The sequence below is a fragment of the Ursus arctos genome, unplaced genomic scaffold, assembly GCF_023065955.2.
Source record: "Ursus arctos isolate Adak ecotype North America unplaced genomic scaffold, UrsArc2.0 scaffold_7, whole genome shotgun sequence".
In the NCBI taxonomy this organism is placed as follows: Eukaryota; Metazoa; Chordata; class Mammalia; order Carnivora; family Ursidae; genus Ursus; species Ursus arctos.
The window spans coordinates 16,757,122-16,777,139 of NW_026623089.1; the positions used below are offsets into that span (position 1 = coordinate 16,757,122).

Below are 20,018 nucleotides of genomic sequence, written 5' to 3' on the forward strand. Positions count from 1 at the left end.
GGGGGAGGTGAGCGCACAGCCGAGGGTGGCCCCCCCCACCGCACCCCTGCCAACAGGGCTTTGGGGGCTGCACGCTGAGGCTGTGTAAGCAGCAGGCTTCTGCGGGTGGTTTTTCTGAGCGCGTGTGCATGTGTGTGCATGTGCGTGTGCGTGTGTGTGTGTGTGCCCGGGAGAAAGACAGAGCGAGAGAGGGAAAGATCAGCGCTCTACCATGAACCAGAACGTACTCACGCGTCTGCTCTGAAAACCGGGCGTCCGCCGGCCAGGGGCCCAGGAAACCAGCTCCTATTCTCCGAATACCGTGGCCCTTCCAGAATAAAAACAAGGAGGGAGAGGCCCGGGGAACGAGCTAATTACACCTACCAAGTGACAAATCACTTGGAAAACATAAATACGTTTTCAAGGACACTCCTCCACTAACCAAGCTAAATTGTTTTTCTTTCAAACCCCAGCAAGAAAATCCAAGGGATGAAACAAACTTCGCTTATTTTAGTTTCTACTCAATTACCTGTTAATGGAAAAAATCTGGCACCGACCGTAATGGGGCGGGCATGAGCTCACTGGCGCGGGGGTCGGCGCTGTCAGGCCGGGCTGCAACAAGCCGGGCATTTATCTGCCTCTCTATAACCCTTTTCAAACTCGCTGTCAGGGAGCCCACGCTGAGCAGGCCCGAGAGGAAGGACTTGGAACCTGCTCCAGGCCTCTGAGGCCCTCTGGGAAAAGGAAAATTGTTGTTGGCAAGTCTGCCTGGCTCCAGAAATTGATCCAGGGCCCCCCACTTGTCCGAGCAGCAGCATACAGAGCTAAGAATTTGGTTATAATTAAATAGAGTGCTGATTGGTTGCTGGAGGTGGTCTTGAAACGGGTGTTTAAAAGCAGAGAACAACGGTTACTATTCATAGGAAAAGCCCAGAGTCTTAAAAATCCATCTGTTTCATTCCCAAATTTAGGCCAAAAAAATGCTCACTTGCTGTCTTTAAAAATACCACCTGCTTTGCGCTGTTGTATAATGTGCCATTATATAAGGTGGAGGGGGGCGGAGGGGAGGGCAGGGTGGGAGGATGCGGCACGGTGGGCCCTGCCCCTTTCTGAGAACACAGGCCGTCTGCAGAGCCCAGGCTATCTCCTCGCAAGGCCAAGCCCTCCTCCTCAGAGGCCCAACGTGGGCCTCGAGGAGAGAGAGAGAGAGAGAGAGAGATTGAGAGAGAGGGAGACTTAACCAGCATCGCCTCGGCAAGCTGCGCTCAGGAGCCCCCCAACGCTGGCCACTGGCAATTACAGACACCTGTCCTCCACCCACCCGGCCTCCAGGGTCCAGCATCTGGGGGTCGCTCCCAGGCCTGGTTGGTGCTGTGATCTCACACCACCGCTCACCACAGCTGTGGTACCAGGTGAGGTCATGGCTCCTGGAACCAAGGGAGGAGAAGCACCCAGGCCCCCTCAGCCCTGCAGGCAGGATCCCTTAGTTACCCTCCTGCCACACACCACCCTAACCCCAGGGTCTGGCAGCCACAGGACACAAGAGTCCTAATGGGACAGCCCTGTTCCTCCCACATGGGCGGATGTCCCAGTCCAGCCTAGTCCTAACGGCTTTTTCCAAACCTCACGGAAATGTCAGGGCTCAGTTTGTCCTGAAGAGTCTCATTCACAGGTGAAGCGAAGAGAATGGGCTCTGTAGTCAGACGCAGAATTTGAGCCACTTTTCCGCTGACCGATGCTGGACATGTGACTTAGCTCCTTCCCATGACAATGAAGATGGGGAAGCTTCCATTAGAGTACTTGGGTGCAGCACAAACAAAACAGTACATGCTGTGCTAGATGCTGGGAGCCTAGTATGGTGCCTGGCACGTTGGCGGTGTCCACACGCAGCTGGCTGCCCCGTACTCTAGTCCTCCCTCACAGGGGCGTCACAAACCTGGACACTGACCCCAGATTGGGAACACACCTCGGGGTTGGCAGCAGGATAAAAATTCCCCACACTGAAGCCAGCCAGTAGCGAATTCAAGGCAGCAGGTAGTTTCTAGAAAGATCCTGATCTGGATTGGGGGGAATCATGGCCTCTAGCCTGGATCCTGCCAGCACCCAGCTGTGTGGCTTCAGGATAAAGACACTCTTGGGGCCCCTTCTCTGGACTTCACTCCCCTCAGTCCGGTCCTTCTTCCAGCTTGTAGAGACAAAGCAGTCTATTCAGAGCAGCTGTTCTTGCCTACAAAGCCCTGGTGGAATTCCTATCCAGAAGGATAGAACTTACAGGTCTACACACGTACCTCTTGGGAACTCTGATGCCCCAGGGAGGATGGGAGCTAAACAAGGGACCCTCCACACCCCGACACCAAAGGTAGGTTCTAATTCCACTAACATGACCATGATTTCCCATTTACACGCCCCGTGGCCCCCATCAATCCTTACACCCTGGAAAGTAAGTATAGATACCAGAGTGGCTTCTAGGAGGGTATTCTCTGAAAAGTTATTAATAGGAATTTAATCTGTTTTATTATAATTTATCCTTAGAGGTCACTTCAGAAGCTCTACCCCATCCACTCTCCGCACTGCGAGTTTCCTTCCACGCTTGATCTCACAAAGCTAACAGGAACCTCGGGGAGGAGGCAAGCAGCACAGAGCTCGTCTTAAGTAGCAAGTACCGCTACCTCGAGAATGCAGAGGAACTTAGCACTGCTTAACCTTGGTTCTTCATAATTCCATACATCAAGTGAATAGGGGCCATTACATTTTTTTTCAAAAGGTTTGTTTCATGACTTTTAGCCATGGTGACTTGGTCCTCGGGCCCCATGCTATAAACCATGTGGTAACCATAGCTACAGTCTTTTATTCCCTGCTCCGTGCAAGACACACAACCAAGAGGCCTTTTGTCCCCCTCGCCCATCCAATATCATTTGCAGCATTTCAGTGCAATGGAGAATATATTGTCTACGAGAAAAATCCAGAGGAATCTTGAGGGTGTTGCATGAGAACTACCCTTCTATGGGATGAAAGCCACAATTCATCCATTCTACTATTGACAAGTAGGTTGTATCCAGTTTTTGGCCATCACGCATGAAGCTGATATGGTCATCTACCAAAGTTAAACATATGCTATTCAGACATCCTTTTTTGCCAATTACCTACTCCCAGTTCTTTTGCTTTGTTTTTGCTCACTTTCAATGGATTAAGCTTTCTTTTCTTGTGATTTGTTAGGAATTTTTTATACTCCTGGATATGTGTTGCAAATATCTAGACTGCTTGCCTTTTCACTCTTGAAATGAGTTCATGAGAAACACTCTCAACAACCAAAGACGAGAAAAGGATTTTCTTAATTTGATACCATGTATCTATAAAAACTTACAGCGTGATACTATAGCTAGTGGTAAAAAAGGGACTGTGTTTCCCTGAGTTCAAAAGAAAGACAAGGAATCCTGATATCACCACTCTTGTCCAACATTCTAGCGGAGGTTCTTGCCACAGCACGATAAAGAAAAAAAAAGAGCAAGGGAGAGAGTATACAGACTGGAGAGGAAAAAAATAAAGGAAAAATAAAAAAATCCAAAGGAAGCTACAGCTAACCTGCTAGAATTTGTATGTGAATTTAGCAAGGCTGTTGGATAAAAGGTCAATATACAAAAGTCAACTATAATCCTACATACTAGCAACAATCAATTACAACACAGAAATTTTAAAAATACTATTTATGGTAATTTCAAAAACACATGAAATATCTAGGAGCAAATTTCATGAAAGACATGTAAAACCTCTATACAGAGAACTATGAAACATTTGCTACGGGTGAATTACACCCCCCCCATAGGTAATTAAAATAAAAGGAGGTCATACGGGTGGGCCTTAATCCAAAAGCATGGTGTCCTCATCAGAAAATAATTGGATACAGACACACACAGAGAAAAGACCATGTGAGGACACAACAGGAAGACAACCATTGGCAAGCCAAGGAGAGAGGTTTTGGAAGAAACCAAACCTGCCAACAACTTGATCTTAGACCTCTAGCCTCCGTAACTGTGAGAAAATTAATTTCTACCGTTTAAGCCATCTCATCTATGGTATTTTGCTATGGCAGATCTAGCAAACTAATACAATATTGTTGAGGGAAATTAAGAAATACCCAAATAAATGAAGGGATAAACCATGTTCATGGATTAGAAGGCCCACTATTATTGAGATGTAAGCTCTCCCCAGATTATTACAACAGATTCATCACAATCATAATAAAAAATCCAGCAGTTTGTGTGTTGGTGTATGTGTGTATGGAAATTCACAAGTCAATACTAAAATTTATATGGCAATGCAAAGGGCCAGGAAGTCATAATAATCTTGGTGGAGAACAAAGCTGAAGGACTTAAATCCTACATAGCAAGACTTATTACAAAGATACAGTAATTTAAACTGTGGTACTGGCACCAAGGTAGAAAAAGGTTGGTGACATAGTGTCAAGAAACAGATCCACAGTCATACTGTCATTTGAATTACACTAGGTCAACCAGATGTACATACAGAAAAAAATGAACTTTGACTCCAGCCTCATATCATACACCAAAATCAATTCCAGGAGGATGGCAGACCTCAATGTGAAGGGTCAAACAATACAGCCTCTAAAAGAAAAGAGAACATGTTCATAAATTTGGGGTGAAAAAATATGTTTTAAAGATTTTATTTATTTATTTGAGAGAGAGAGAAAGCTCTCTCTCTCACTCTCATGTGTACATGAGCAGGGGGGTGGGGGAAGCAGCAGGGAGCCTGACACAGGGCTCTATCCCAGGACTCCGAGATCATGGCCTGAGCCGAAGGCAGATGCTTAATGGACTGAGCCACCCAGGGCCCCTGGAGTGATAAAATATTTCTTAAGTGGGATTTAAATGCACTAACCATAAAATAAAAGATTGATAAAGTAGGCTTGATTAAAAGAAAAAACTTTTGCTCATCAAAAGACACCCTTTAAAAAAGTTTCATGTAGTCATTAACAATATTTATTGAGGACTTGCCAGGTATCAGACTCACTCTGTGGAAAGAGTGGGAAGCAAAGAGACACCATCTCTACCCTCCAGAAGCTTAACTTCTAGAGCAGGAGTTGGCAGACTTTTTCTATGAAAAGCCAAATAGTAAATATCTTAGGGCTTACAGGCCACAAACTATCTCTGTGGCAAGTAATTCTTCTTCTTTTTGTCCTTCTCCCCCTTGTTTTGCAACTCTTGAAAAAAGTGTAAAATTGTTCCTCACTGCTCTACAGAAACAGGGCACAGGCCTGGTTCGGCCTGCAGGCGATGATCGGACAATCCCTGGTCCAGAGAGAAAGGAAGAATGACAATAGGTGGAAAAACAAATAGGCAAATAACTTCATAGATGTGCGCGTGTGACCTACGTAAGGCAGTGGTCCAAGGGCGATAACGGGCGTTCTGATAAAGAAGAAGGGACAGTAGGGAAGACATGAGTTAGATCATTGTGCCCGTCCACACCTGGGCGCCTCTCGACAAGTCTCAGCCTCGTCTGTGGCTAGCGTGACGCACAGCTGAGTTCTACTCAATAGACCGTGGGCAGAAGGACGTTCATCACTTCCATGTCTGTTCAATGTCCTGGTGATCTTCCTTTCTCTCCCTCTTGCACAGCGCTGGGAGATGCCTCTGAGAAGGCTGACGAGGAAACCTTTACTGTGGTAAGCTGTTGATATTTTAGGGTCTGTTTGTTAGTACAGCATAGCCTAGCCTAATGTGACTAACACAGGAGATTTCATGGAAGCTAAACTATAAGAAGGGACAAAGAAATAGTTACTGGAGTTTTGGGGCGTCTATTGAGTTTCATTTTATGTTTTTAAAATGTTCGTCTTGATCCCACTAAATGGATTTCTTAACTTATCAATGGCTTGCAACCCACAATCTCAGAAACATATATAATATGCATATATGATAATACAGACACTTCTAATTTTCTTCCAATTCTAGGACTCCAGATATTTTAGCACAGAGTCCAAAAGAGCTCAATCCCTGTAATTATCAACTGTCTTTATTGTTATTACATGCACAGAAACCAGAATGAGAACCAAAAACAAAACCAAAAACCTCCTGCACGCAGACAAGGAGAGAAAACACCTGGTGTCTCATTGCCAAAGCCTTTCACAAAGTCCATGAATCAAATGAGCTGCACCCCCTGCCTCTCCGGCCGCCCAGATGGTCCACGTCTTCATAAGGAGCAGGAAAGCCTGGGATTCAGCGATGCAGGCCCCTGAGCCAGGCTGCTGGGGTTCAAATCCTACGCTCCCTGTTTCCCAGATTCGTACCCTTGAGGAAGCCACTTAACCTCCCTGGGCCTCACTCTCTACATTTGTAAAACGAACATAAAAGCAATCTCTAGCCCACGAAGATTAAATGAGAAACACAGGTGGAGTTTCTGGCACATCCTCTGGTCCTTATCCTTGTATAAGGCCACTTTCCAGATGAGCGGCTTGTCCAGATCTTGGCAATGTTGGTGGCCCCTTTCCTTATGGAATCTGTCCTATAAGACGGTACATGACTCAGCTCAGGGGAAAAAAACGGACACCAAGCTTACTTTACCCAGACTTGTGTGCCAGAGCCCAGAACAGTGCCTGGTGCGAATCGGCGCTCAAGGATTAGTTGCTGAATGAACCAATGAATCAGTGGACTTACAGCTCAGTAAAGGTACTCACAAAATGCCAGCTTAAAAAATTCCCAAAGTCCAGAGTCAGAATTTGCCAATGCCACCCATCAGACCCAGGCCGGGATTCAGGCAGGCCCCTGCCATTGCCATATGCCTGGGAATGCTTAATCTGATCTCAAACGGGAGATGGAGAAGCCAACCACAGATAGAATCCTTTAGAAAGTCAAAGCTATGGCCATGCTGGAAGGTAGCTCAGTGCCCTTGTGTCTTAGCGATTCCCATCCCTGGCTTCGGGCATGTGCCCTGAGCTACCACTCACAGGAGACTTTCGGGCTATTCCTTTGTTTCTTTCCAAAGGGCTTCAATTAAAAACACACTTCCATACCACAAAAAGCACTCCAGCTCCAGCGGTGGCTCCCCAAAGGGCAGAAGCCATTTTCATGGAGCCATCAAGTTTTCAGGTGAGATGATCGTGGCTGAGTCACAGCGCCCTGGGGTCCCTCAACTCTAGACTAAGTGTCTTCCCCATCGAGGTGTCTCATTCCCTAGCCTGGGTCTGAAGAGCAGGACTAGAGGAATCCTGAAGAGAAATAAAGGAAAGAAATAGCTAGGACTGGCCTTCTACTTTGCCAGCAATACTAACCACCGTGACCTACTGTTCCAGGCACTCTGCATTCCAGCTTCACAAGAATCTGAACACGAGTACTCTTGTCACCACTTGTTTGCTGAAGAAACAGAAGCTCCGAGAGCTGGAGGACTTAATTGCCCAAGGATGCACAGTGTGGGAGTCGGACGTTGGAGTCTCCAAGCTCAGATTCTCTCCACTGCTCCTGGGTTTGTCCTCTCTTCCAATCCTAGATCTGGATCAAAGGCACCCTGACCCTGCATGCACCCACATCATCGGAATAAAAAGGGAACCTTCCATCATCTGAAATGGAAAACCACTTTCTCCGTGGGTCTGTCCAAAACCACCACCAACAGCAGTACAACTAACGGCTCATTCTCAAGGGTTCTGTGCTAAGACTGCAGTCTCCCAGAGTTAGCAATGCCTCTGTGGTGGGCTGAATGGTGTCCCCCACCCCCCAAATATATGTCTGTGTTCGAATCCTCGAACCTGTGCTGTTTTGTAAGGCAAAAGACACGAATTTTTTTTTTAAGATTTTGTTTATTTATTTGACAGAGAGACAGCCAGCGAGAGAGGGAACACAACCAGGGGGAGTGGGAGAGGAAGAAGCAGGCTCATAGCAGAGGAGCCCGATGCGGGGCTCGATCCCAGAACGCCGGGATCACGCCCTGAGCTGAGGCAGAGGCTTAACGACTGAGCCACCCAGGCGCCCCCAAAAGATGTGATAAGCTAAGAATCTAGAAAGAAGTGGCTCATCCAGGATTATCCACATGGGCCCTAAATACATCAGAGGTATTTTCTAAGGGGAAAGACAGGAAGTTTCCAGACAGACAGGCAGTGATGTGAAGATGGAGGCAGAGATTTGAGTGATGTGGCTATAAGCCCAGGAACACGCAGGATGGTAGGCAGCCCCAGGAGGCCGGAAGAGCCTCCAGAACCTCCGACAGGAGCACGCCCAGCTGACACGTGGATTCCAGACTTCCGGCCTCCAGAGCTGTGAGAGCTATTGCGTGAAGCCACCATGTTTACGTTAATTTGTTACAGGAGCAGGAAGCCACGTGCGCTCCTAACGGGCAACCGTGTTTGGCCAGGTCCCATCAGAGCTCAGGGGTGACGTGGCTCAGAGATTGAGAGCTGTGAGCTCCTAGATATGGTCTTAGGGTCTTAGTAACAACTAATCCACAGAGGGATGAAATCAGAAGATGCTCAGGTCGAAAATAAACTCTCAAGGTCAGAAGAAACCAAACAGCTAGAGAGAGAGAGAGAGAGTGTGTTCAAGGATGGGGACTTGGCCTGGCGTCAGGAGACTTGAACCTGAACTGCCCAGAAAGACAGGCCTGGGGGAAATAAAGTCCCATGTCAGGGTAGAAAGAACCCCAGAGTATTGCTTGAACGTGGTAAGGCCATAAACGTGCAGCTAGGTGACCCATATTTTGAATTTTAAAAAGTGATCTTTGCTCAGGTTGGCTGATGACAGAGGGACCAACCCCACTTCCACCCAGCTTTTTTTTTTTTTTTTTTTTTTGCCTTTGTAACAAGGGCACTGAGCTACCTTCCAGCATGGCTGAAAGGATTAGGAAAGATGGACACCTTGGAAGTTCCAAGAACACAAAATTTGGAAGCACTCTGGAAAGTCGCCATTCCTTTGGTTCTCAAAATACACATATTGAGTTGGCTAACATCACTTATTCCTTCCTTCAACAAATATGTATCAAGTACCCTCTATGTGCCAGGCACTGAACCAGGACCTTAGTAGAGAGCAAGGAACATAAAATCCACAGTTCTGATCTCTTGGAGGGTTCTCTAGAGCAGTGGTTCTCAACCGGGCATGATTTCTCTCTCTCTCTCTCTCTCTCTCTCTCTCTCTCTCTCTCACACACACACACACACACACACACACACACACACACACACACACACCCCGGGGGATATTTGGCAATGTCTGAAGACATTTCTGGATGTCATACAGTGCTGGGAGTGCCACTAGCATCTAGTGGGAGGAGACCAGAGATGCTAACATCTGACAATGTGTAGGACAGCCCCCCCACAACAAAAGATGTCAATGGTGCCAAGTGGCACTCTTAGTGGCCTAACTAGGCCATATCCACTGACACGACGGTGGGTGAGGGAATCCGGGGAGGGGGGGGCAGGAAGCTGGAAGAGCGCCATAGGAGGGAGACATTACCCACTATTGTCTACAGTGATGTCCACGCTCAGACCTGAAAGATGAGGGGGAGTTATCCAGGCAGGAAGTGGGGCTGCAGGAGCAGAGCAGAACCTTCCAGGAGAGGGGAAAGTGTGTGGGTGAGTGTGCGGGGCGGAGAAGGTGGGGCAAAGAAGGACACCCTTCAAAAGGACTGTCCCCTCGCTCTGGGAGAAGGACCATCTTAATGAGACAAGGAGGCATAACTCAGTGTTAAGAGCACGAGTTTGGGGTCAGATCTGAATTTAAATCCCACCCTACTAGCTGTGTAGCCTTAGACAAGACACAGACGCAGAGTTTCTAAACCCAGTTTTAGAAAATAAAGCGGGGTGGGGGAAATAATATCGACCTCAGGTGCGACTGTTAGCATTAAAGGAGAAAAGGCATGTAAATGGCTTGGCACATCGCCACCAAGAACACACACTATTCTGATTTGTGTTTTCAAAGGTCACTCTGGGCCCAGTGTGCAAAATAAAATGGGGAAGGACAACCAGAATCACTCCTCTCTGGGAATACAAAAGCAAACAAAACAAAATACTGAGATTTTACAGAACAAAAACTAGCTTGAGCAAAACACAGCTTCCAAGGAGCTCTAAAGTCCTTGCTGACAACCCTGTGTAGCTTTAAGGAACAACACCACGAACGGCTTCCAGGCCCTTCGAAATCGTGTCTTTTGAAGGTACAGTTGTCCTAGAAAAGTGGAACATACACAGGTTTGCCCCGCTATCCGAATGTAGAGTGTTCTTAGGGAACCTTTTGTAAGCAGAAATCCAGGCGTAAGGTGAAGAAGCAATTGCCACGAATTTATATGGACAATTTTTGAGCACTCCCAGACCCCAAAATGACCTCCCTTGGCCTTGTCTGATACCTCAGGACACGTCTTGCTTACGGAGGCACAGAATAAATCGAGATAAGCACAGATGCACAGGGACACGGTTCAGAGCTCCGGCAGCTGGATGCCGAGATGCTGAGTGAGGCTCTCGGGGCCACCGCCGCCTCTGTACCCGCCCGCGGCAAGACACACGCTCAACGCTAGTCCCACTGTCCACCTTTTTCTGGTAAAAGTGAAAATCCTCTTCTGATTTCTTTCAGTTAGGGAAAACAGAGGCTAACATAGATCTTTCATCAAAGCAAAGGGACATAACGCGAACTCTCGAATAGCGGGGGCGTTCCCGTGCACCCACCCATCCTAACCAGCCTGAGAAATGATCGCAGTGGAAACCTCGGGAAGATCTTTACTGTGGCTCCTGATCGGTGATGATGATGAACGCGCACCCTTGCCAGGGTACGGCCAGAACTTGAGTCCCACACACAGCAAGATTCCTCCCTACAAGCTGCTAAGTGATTCGCCTTGATCCGATTTTCTACGAACCTTCTACTCAACATCTGCTGTGTCAGAGAAGGGTTTTCAGCTCGACACCCTGGCACCTCTCCCTGCATGCGCCTCTTAGAAAGAATTTGGAATCTTTCCACATCAGTGGTCCTTCAGTGGGAACAATGTAGTGTCTTAAATCCATTCCTGGCGAATTAAGTGTCATTAACCAGAATTCAATCCTTTCTAAAGCTGGATACTGTGAGGACGACAACTGAGGTCTACCAGATGACTGTTTTAGAGCCCGAAGCGGGACACGGACCCTGTCAACTGTGCTCTGCTTTCAGAAATGAACGAAGTCGGTACACAGGTAGGCCAAATAGGCATCAAGAATGAGAGAAAGAAAAAACATACCGACCCATCAGAAGAGTGCAAGACCACTTTTTGATATCCAAGTCCCAACCCACCACCCATCCCAACCACGTAGTCTGGTCTCAAGTTCCAGCTCAGGAAGACGGTCCTCTGGCGGGAAGGCGGGTGCAGCGTGCCCACAGGTAAAGTCCGAATCACAGAAACAGGTGAGCAGCCTTGATCGCACACACTAAGTTGCTTTTATTAATCCAGAACGGCATGCTACAGATACTGTACAGCATGAACATTTATTCATTACAAAATGGCTTCCAAACCATTAAAAATGAAACTGGAATAAGAGCATAAAACGGAACAGTAACATCACAACTGTTAGGAAACATTCAAAGTATTCACAAAAAATGTTATAGTTAGCATTTTAATAAACCAGAGAAAAATCGGAGACAGTTTTACAATCGCTTCATGTCAACTACAATGGCACTGAATGAACAGGTTTTAGCTTTATACAGCATTTTGCAACATCAACATGCCTAGGTTTTTTTTTATTTGTAAAGTTTGCCACCCACTCGTCTGTCATACGTGTACATAAGAGCGGCAGCTGGTTTTTCCTTTAAGAGTAATCTAATATACAGAATTTTTGGCCCCTAAGGGTTTATACCTCTTCATTTAAAATGCTTTCTGGACAATCTGCTACCAAACACGTCTTGTTATAGGTGACATTGAAACTACATACAAACCTACCTATGTAACATCACAGCAAAACAGATGAACAAAAATTACAGCATCAAAAAGAGGGAGAAAGCTAAAGTCACTGAGAATTTTGGCACATAAAGTTTTGCACACAGTCAGGCCGTGTCCTAAGGGTACAGAGCTGCCGACTATGAGTTCAAAGGAGAAACAGGGTGGTTCCCGCTGCTGCTCACACAGCGTTGCTAAAATTCCCTCGCTAATTTTCAAGTCTTGTTTTACATAATGGCTTTTAAAGCAACTTTTGTTAATGCTACCGATCCTTTAATGCAACTAGTAATGTCCATTTGGCGGCATCTGGGTTTCATACAGCCAAAAAAAAAAAAAAAAAAAAAAAGTCAAAAAGAGAAACAAAAAAAATATATACACATTTTATATATAAACTTAAAAACCTTGTACAAATGAGTTGTTATATATAAGATGCTTATGCTAAGGGAAAAAAACTTTATACAGTTTCAAGAAAAAGGAAAACATATCTTAAAAGGGACAACGTACAGGTTCGACGAGCAATCTCTAAAGCAATAAATACTACTGGTCCAACAGCGTTGGGATTCCATTAACTGTTGAGTAGCGTCCCCCTCCCCCCAAAAGAACAACACCATGGAACAAGGTATATTAACACATTTAACCCTTTGTTTCTGTACATTTAAACAATAACAAGTAACATCACAATTAAAGTTGTTTCACACAGAGAAAAAAAAAAAGGAATATGGCACTGCATTCGTCGTGCCCTTATGGTTTAAAAACCAGATGTAAAATGATTGGTTCGCAAGCTCGTATTTAATACAAATAATACAGAACCAACTCCTTCTGGAGGGCTGCTTCAAAATTGCTTCTTTTTTTTCCTTTTTGTTTTTTAATCAGTCTTTTAAAACTAAGCTATCCGAACTACATAACAGTTATGTATATATATATATTTTTTAAACGCTACAAAGACTTTAAACAGCTGTTGATAAAAATTTTGGTAGAATCATGAGGTTCTTCTCTCATCTACATATTTAAAAGGAGAAATTGAAATAAGAATGGGTCAAATATTGACCAATGAACTCCATAAACATCAACTAATGTAGCCACGCGGCACAAAATTAAGAGTACAAAACAAAACCTTTCCAAGGGGGTGGGGGGTGGGGGGGGACAAAGAAGCGAAAACGCAACACTATGCAAACCAACCGGGGCGGCTAACGAAGCTAAAGCTATTCTAAAGACTTGGTCACGAGGGACAGCGGCTGGGGCTGCGTCCCGGCCAGAGCGCTGTGGGAATGTAAGGAAGATGTTGACGGCTGTGCAAGAGAGGAGGAGGACATGATGGGCGGCTGCAAAGCGGCGGGAGGCAGGTCCAGGGCCCCGTTGGGACAGAGGGCGGGGGCCTTGCCGTGGGCGGCCTCGGCAAGCAGGAGGGCGGGCGGCGGAGGCATCATGGACAGGTGGGCCAGGGGGTCGGGCTTCAGGGACAGCGAGAGAGGCTGGGTCTGCTCAGTCTGTGACTTGGCGTCTTGGGGAGGGGAGCCTAGCAGGTTGGGGGAGGGAGGAGGCGAGTCTAGTAAGCTTCCATCTGAAGAGGGTGGACTGAGGCAGCTGCCTTCACCTTGTATGTAGCGAACGCACTTTTTTTTTCTCCTAGAAACAGGGGGAGAGAGTTATCTGTGAATAAAGGGCAAAGATGCCAAGGGAGAGAGTTATCTAATGCTCTGAGCCACGTTGAAGTCGCGTCTGCCCCCAGAGCCGGCATGCCCCGTGGCCAGGGTGCCGCGCTCCCTGGCCTGTCGCCCGCGTCTAAGCCTGCTCTGCGAGCGACATCGTAGGAGGAGAGGCCCAGCCGCCTACCTACCTGCTCCCCCTGCCCCCGCGACACGCCCGCGACCCCACCCCGGCCAGATACCAGGCAGCGGACTGGAGGCGGCCGCACCCGTTTGCCAGAAAGTGGCTGCGTCCACGCTGAGAGCAACTGGCGAGTGTGTTAATTCTCTTTCGGCTTAGACACCCCCTGGCTTGCCCATCCCATTGCCCCTCCACTCCCGCCGCCACCACCCGACTCCCAGTGGCGTCTCTGTGTGTGTGTGTGTGTGTGTGTGTGTGTGAAAGAGAAAGAGAGCTCCTTCCCCAGGCGCCTCCTACCCATATGCAACTCTCAAAATGCTGACTGTTGAGCCCACCCACAGAGCTGAAGGCAGTGCTAGCAAGAGGCTTAGAGGTCTTCACACCACTGCCACCACCACCACCACCACCAACGCCACCACCACCACCACCAACGCCACCGCCAGGCTGCCGCGCCCAGAGAGCTTTCGGGCTTGTCTGTTAAGAACCACACCAAATCAAGAGAGGTCAGAATCAGGTGAGAGGAGGGGAGAAGGGGGGAACAAAAATAAAACGAAAGAAATTAAAAAACAAAACAAAAACAAAAAAATAAAACGAAAACCAAAATGGAAAAAAAAAAAACCACCAAAAACAGGTAGAAGAGGATAAACAAAGGTAGGGGAGGGGGAAGAATAAGAAAAACAGAAAATGATCCAAAGGAACAAGAATAACTGGTTGTATGGCCTGCAGGTTGTGGATTAAATTAGGATTCAAACTTGATTTTTGTTTTTTTAAAGATTTGGGGTCTTCCCCTCCCCCACCCCAGAGTGAGAAGGCTGGAAGGAGAGACAGTGAGGATGGGATGGAGGGGCGTCCTGTCCTGGTCACTATGCCGAGGCCGGTGAATGGAGGGCGCAGCGTGTCACAAGGAAGTGACGACAAAGGAGAAGTGCGGGGGGACCACAGCATGGAACTGGTGGGCCTGGGTTATCGTGATTAGTGTTTAAGCTGGAAAGACTAATTTTGCCCTGCACCAAAACCAGAATCTCTCCTCTACATTTCCCGTTTACATAAGAAATAGGAATGAGAATTTCAGAGACTCTCTTGTTTATCATCAAAGGTTGGGGAAATCGATTCAAGAAATTGAGCATGTGACCTCAAAGCTTCTCTTACTATTAATCCCAGTCCGATGGGGATGATATTTGGTAGGAAAGGTGATCCTGGGAATCAACCCCACTCATGCAGTAAAAATAATGCAGATACAGGGAATGTGCTGACCTCAGGAGCCCTTGAATACAGTTAAAACCATGGCTGATAGCACCCTGTCCAAAAACAAGTGTGTAAGCGCCGGCCGGCTTCCCATCCCTGGAAAGCAGTAAAGATGCTGCCTGGTGTCAGATGTCACTGGCCTTTGAAAGGAAGGGGGTGTAATCAGTTCCTCCTTGGGTCTGTGCCCCAGAGGTGTCTGCTCATGCCCCTCAGTGCCTGGGGTGTGGACTCAGCAAGATGGCAGGAGGGCGGGGAGGAGGGAGGGTGGGAGGGAACATGCTTGGCCTTCCCTGCCTCCCAGAGGCTGAGACCCACTGGGTGGAGGCCTCAGGGTCTACCCGACCCCCCTCTGGGTGGAAAGGAACTCTAGGGGTGCAAGGGCAGGCCCCCTCACCTTCGATTGGAAAGGTTCCTTTTCTCCTCTGGGATAGATTGAGACAGACTGTGGGTTCTGCTCCCATCCCAGAAACCAAGATAAATAATTAAGCCTCTCAGAGTTTTAAACCACCTTAGCCTGCAGATCAAAACATGCTTAAAAAACTAAGATGTCCATGCATTTTAAAAAATGGGAGAAGGGAGGGGTGGGGATGGGGGCGGGGCATAAGCAAAAGTGAGAGAGTGACAAGGACAAAGGAGAGAGGGAGGAGGGGAGAGAAAAGGAGAAACAGGAAAACGGGGGAGTGACGTCAAGCAGCATTCCATGCTATATTAGGGCAGAGTAAAAAGATGGGAAAGCAACTTGGTGGGCTCAAAACAGAATCTTGTTAAAATGTCCTCAAATGTCAAATAAAATTAGAAACCCTGTGTAGCGAGCAAGGAGTCCTGATTGGCTGGGAGCGCGTCTGCCGCGCCCCTCACCCACCCGCCCTCCTGCTGACACGGAGGTTTCCACGTCGAGGGGATGAGTGGAAGCGGTTTGAACACAGGACATGAAGACTCTGAAGGACAGTGAGACACTCCCTCTAACAGGTGGCCGAGCAAAAGGCAGTTGGAACACACACACACACACACACACACACACACACACACACACACACTTCTGACGGGCCAGAAAATGCCTCGTTTTGTAACTGATTTTCTTTTTTTTTTTTTAAGGCACATTTTGTCCTATTGATTCAGCATCAAGCCAGATGCTGGCAAAGAGGAAAAGTTGAGGAAAAACGGGGGCAAAACCCATCTGCTTACCCTCCCCCACCCAAGCTCCATCTCCAACCAAGGGGTGGCCTCTGAAAATTGCACTTTTAGCTTCTCATGGATTTATTCTGAAAGGAAACTAAGGGTTCTTCCTGATCCTGTTTTGGAATTGCACCCTTCAGTGAGTGAAAATGCATCTGCTGATGCTTGCAGGGTCTGAGAAACACCCCACGCAGAAGCAAAGTGGCCACCGGGAACGTTCTAAAGGAGTCACGGTGGGAAGGACGCTGGGGAAGGATGAGGGACAGCAGCCCACCATGCTGACAGCTGGCCCCTCAGAGCTGCGCTTTTGAAAATCATGTTTCTGAAGCAGCTACAAGGATTTTGGTTTTTGCTTTTGTGTTTTGTGAAAATGCCATGAAACCTCTGGCCTCTGAGGCGGATCCCACACCCTGGCTTTACACAAGGTGCAGGCTATGTCTGAGAAGGGGACGTCAGTCCCAGTCAACATTAGGAATGGTAACTCTCAGGAAAAAAAATGTTAAGTCTAACTTGAAGCAACTGCTTCTGAAACAAAAAAAAGGGGGATTCATAAACCACCACTCATCCCCCCACAAATAAAACAAACACGAGTCCGGCACCATATTGCGAGGTGGGCACAATGGTCTCAGCCATACATTTCTAGAGATCGTGAGAAACCTGCTCAGGACTGAGCCCTGCGATTAGCAAAGTCCGTCACCAAGGCAGGGCATCTCAGACCAGGATTCTGCGGCTAATCACCTTCTCCCTCAGCACAGAGGAGACTCTGCCACGAACTCACCGCCTAGAACTGTCCTCCCTGGGTAGGCCTACTTAAATCCCTAACACTCTTCTTCCGCCTCCTCATGAAACTCTTTTCTGTGGCACAGTGAAGGCCCTGGGATTGTGCAGAAAGGATACTTGTCCCTCCGTGAACACTGCCATCTCACAGAATGAATGACTGGAGGATCTCTCTCCAGGCCTGGAATCCTCCCCCAATGGGCAGACAGGGTCACCTGTGGAGTTCTCTCTCAATAAAGATGCTCGGGCCCTCTCTCCCCTAAACATCTGGCCAACTCGAGGCACTTGGCCAATCCCTCGTAAGGCACCAGGGGGATGGGAAGAGACACAGGAGACTCGTGGGCATGCACGTAATGGGATGGACATCTGATCTAATGTCTAAACACGGAACACATGGCAAAGGCATGAAGGAGAGGGACACGTGACAAGGAGGCACTACAAACAGGGAGGCGTGTTTGGGGGTGTTGAGATACCTACCATCATAATATTCCAAATTCAAAGACTGCTTGTATCAGAACAAAGAAACAACAAATTTAACCAAAGGTGGTCATTAAAGGAAAGGAAATGAGACAGGAACGAGTCGGTATCCCTCCACCAAGAAGGAAGTACCTACAGCTTCCCTGAAATTACAGGCTGGATGGAAACCTGCAGGTGGAACACGGGCGTTCAATTTGGACTCTTCTAATTCATTTTGGAAGCAATGCTCTCTCTCTCTCGCTCTCTCTCTAAACATATACAATATATATTCGTAATTCCGCAGGCTAGCAACGCTGCAGTACGGGACTGCATGACTCATTGCTTGCAGCCCGTCAGCTGGTGCACGCCGTTCAATGCCACGCTTCTTGTCAGCACTGTAAAACAATGTCAGCTAACCAGGCTCCTCTGCCCAGAGACATGTGGTTTATAAACATAAAAGAAAAACAAAACAGAACGGAACCAAAAAACGCCTGCCCCAGAGCCCTTCTCCAAGTGTCCTGACTCTCAAGTGCATGGGAATGGCTCTTGCTGCCAAGTTGTTAGCACTGGAAACGGTGGCTCTATCTAGGCTCAGCATACAAGCCACGGACCGGGCTCGTTCCGGGATGCTGGCTTCCAAGGAAAAGGGTAAGTGCCCGTCCTGGTCTGTGAAGGGTGTGGTTTCAGTCCTACCACCGGGGATCTGGATATGTTATTCTTAAGAGCAAAGGGGAAAGAAAGAGAAAGAGAAAGTGGGAGAGGATATGGCATAAAATTAGCAAGGAAATTTTGAAGAATGAGGATCATTAGTCATTGATGCCGGTAGGGAAGTAGATGGGAACGAGGTCAAAATATATCGACACACTAAGGCAGCAGAAGGACAGAGCGCTTTGATTTTTCCCAAAGGCCTCACAGTGGTCATATACCTGCACGGTTTGCACCATAAAGTCTGTCGGTCAAGCCCGAACAGTGCCCGACACTTCTTTGGAGTATTTGCATCTGTTAGCATAAGGTAAACACAAAAAATACAACACAATGGTGGGTCATGCTCAGTTGGACGTGAAATCTCAGCTACTGCTGACTTGTCTTCTCTATGACCTCGGCTCTATTTGATTGTCTCCCCTCACCAAGGACATGAAAGGAAAAGACTTCTATGAGGCAAAAGAAAAAAAATAAAACAAAACGATAAAACACGCACAAAAAAAACAACAACCAGAAACCAAAAAACAACAAGGAAAAATAAATAAAAAAATAGAAGAGAGAAGGAGGGGAAAAGGTGACGTTGTTTGCTTCTACCTAGGCCAGGATTACGATGGATGTCACTGAGCCCCATCCTGGGTGGTCATGAGGAAGGGGGTTGGCAGGCAACGTTCCCTGGGAGGGGGCGCGCTGGGGTTGGCTGTCGCTGACCCGAGGAGGCACAAATGATGCTGTTTTACAGTGGCATTTTGGCTAGCAGCAGCGGGGAGAACAAGCACATCCCTCACAGAGCAGTGTCCCGCGCCCTCATGTCTCCTAAGATCCACACACAGAGCTACAAAGCAACAGGCCAGAGAAAGGGGAAAAGGCTCGAATAGACCAGCTGCAGACCAGCACAGCGAATCTGGGAAATCTATACACACCTGCAAGGGCCGCACCAGTTATTCTGTTGATCAAGGCCAAAGCGCGCTCGGCATTTCTTAGGAGCGCTCAGGTCTGAATGAGTTCAAGAGAGAAGCGAGCAGAGGAGGAGGACGTGGGAGAGAGAGAGAGGGAGAGAGAGAGGGGGGAAGAGGGAGGGGGGGAGAGAAAGATACAAATAAGAAAAAAATAAAAATAAAAAAGGGAATAAATCAATGACCTGGTTACTAATTACAAAATATCGACTTTCGATTTTTAACTTTCTTTAATTAAAAAAAAAAAAGGTAAAAAAAATCACATTCTTATTCAACTGGTGAAATTAGCTGTTGCAAATAAAGCTGCAGTATCCCTTCGTTAAGGACTGTCTCTCCGATTCGTTTTGAGCGGATAAAGGGGAGTCAGATACTGAAAAAACTAAATTTTAAATAATATTGTTCCTCTTTCGGTTCTGCTTTTCTTTCTTTTTTTTTCCTAGCTCTCTCTCAATTTGTTTTTCTTAAAGAAGAAAATAAAGCGAAGGAGGGGATTAAGTTTGTAACATGCTTTTTTCTTCTCAGAGTACAACAGTTTAAAAAAGGAAAAAAAAACTACAAATAAAAACAGAACAAAACGAAACAAAACAGAAAGAAATAAAGAAAGAAAAGGGGGTTGTGGTACTGGGATATTGCAGCTTTTGAAATGTTTTTCTTTTCTTTTTTTTAACCGATGTTCATGACTACTGACAGAAGACCAGATGAAGGTGAACAGGCGGTGTGAATGAGCTGGTCAGGGTTAGTCAGAAGCTCATAGCAGCTTTTAAGCAGGTACAGTCAGTAAAATGCTAGTGGATTTGCAAATTAGGAGCAGGAAAGCAAAAGGAAGAAAAAAACTAAAATAAAAAAAGCGAAGGAGAAAATAATCATACTGCGGATGCATGCTTGCGTGAGAAAACTTAGTGGGAGCAACGGAAAATGCCGTTAGATTAAGGAGGTTTATTACTGAATTCCTTCCATTTTGGTTGGTTTTTCCTTGTTTTGTTTTTGGTTTTTTTTTTTTTTAACCAGTCTCTTTTA

General features: G+C 47.0%; 1 protein-coding gene across 50 annotated transcripts in view; it reads right to left on the bottom strand.

Moving 5' to 3' along the window:
• Positions 1-11,346: 11,346 nt before the first annotated feature.
• TCF7L2 (transcription factor 7 like 2) overlaps positions 11,347-20,018 on the bottom strand; it is a 194,951-nt gene continuing 186,279 nt past the window's right edge. For 25 of the 50 annotated variants that reach the window (XM_026494148.4, XM_026494136.4, XM_026494151.4 and 22 more), the window contains 2 exons: positions 18,969-19,041; positions 11,347-13,491 (listed from right to left, as the gene is read on the bottom strand). In XM_026494148.4, coding sequence (XP_026349933.1) covers positions 13,068-13,491; positions 18,969-19,041 — 497 coding nt within the window. In that variant the 3' untranslated portion in view covers positions 11,347-13,067. Of the gene's footprint in view, positions 13,492-16,459; positions 18,346-18,968; positions 19,042-20,018 lie in introns of those variants that run through there. The other 25 variants (XM_026494150.4, XM_048219102.2, XM_026494138.4 and 22 more) reach the window with 4 other exon arrangements.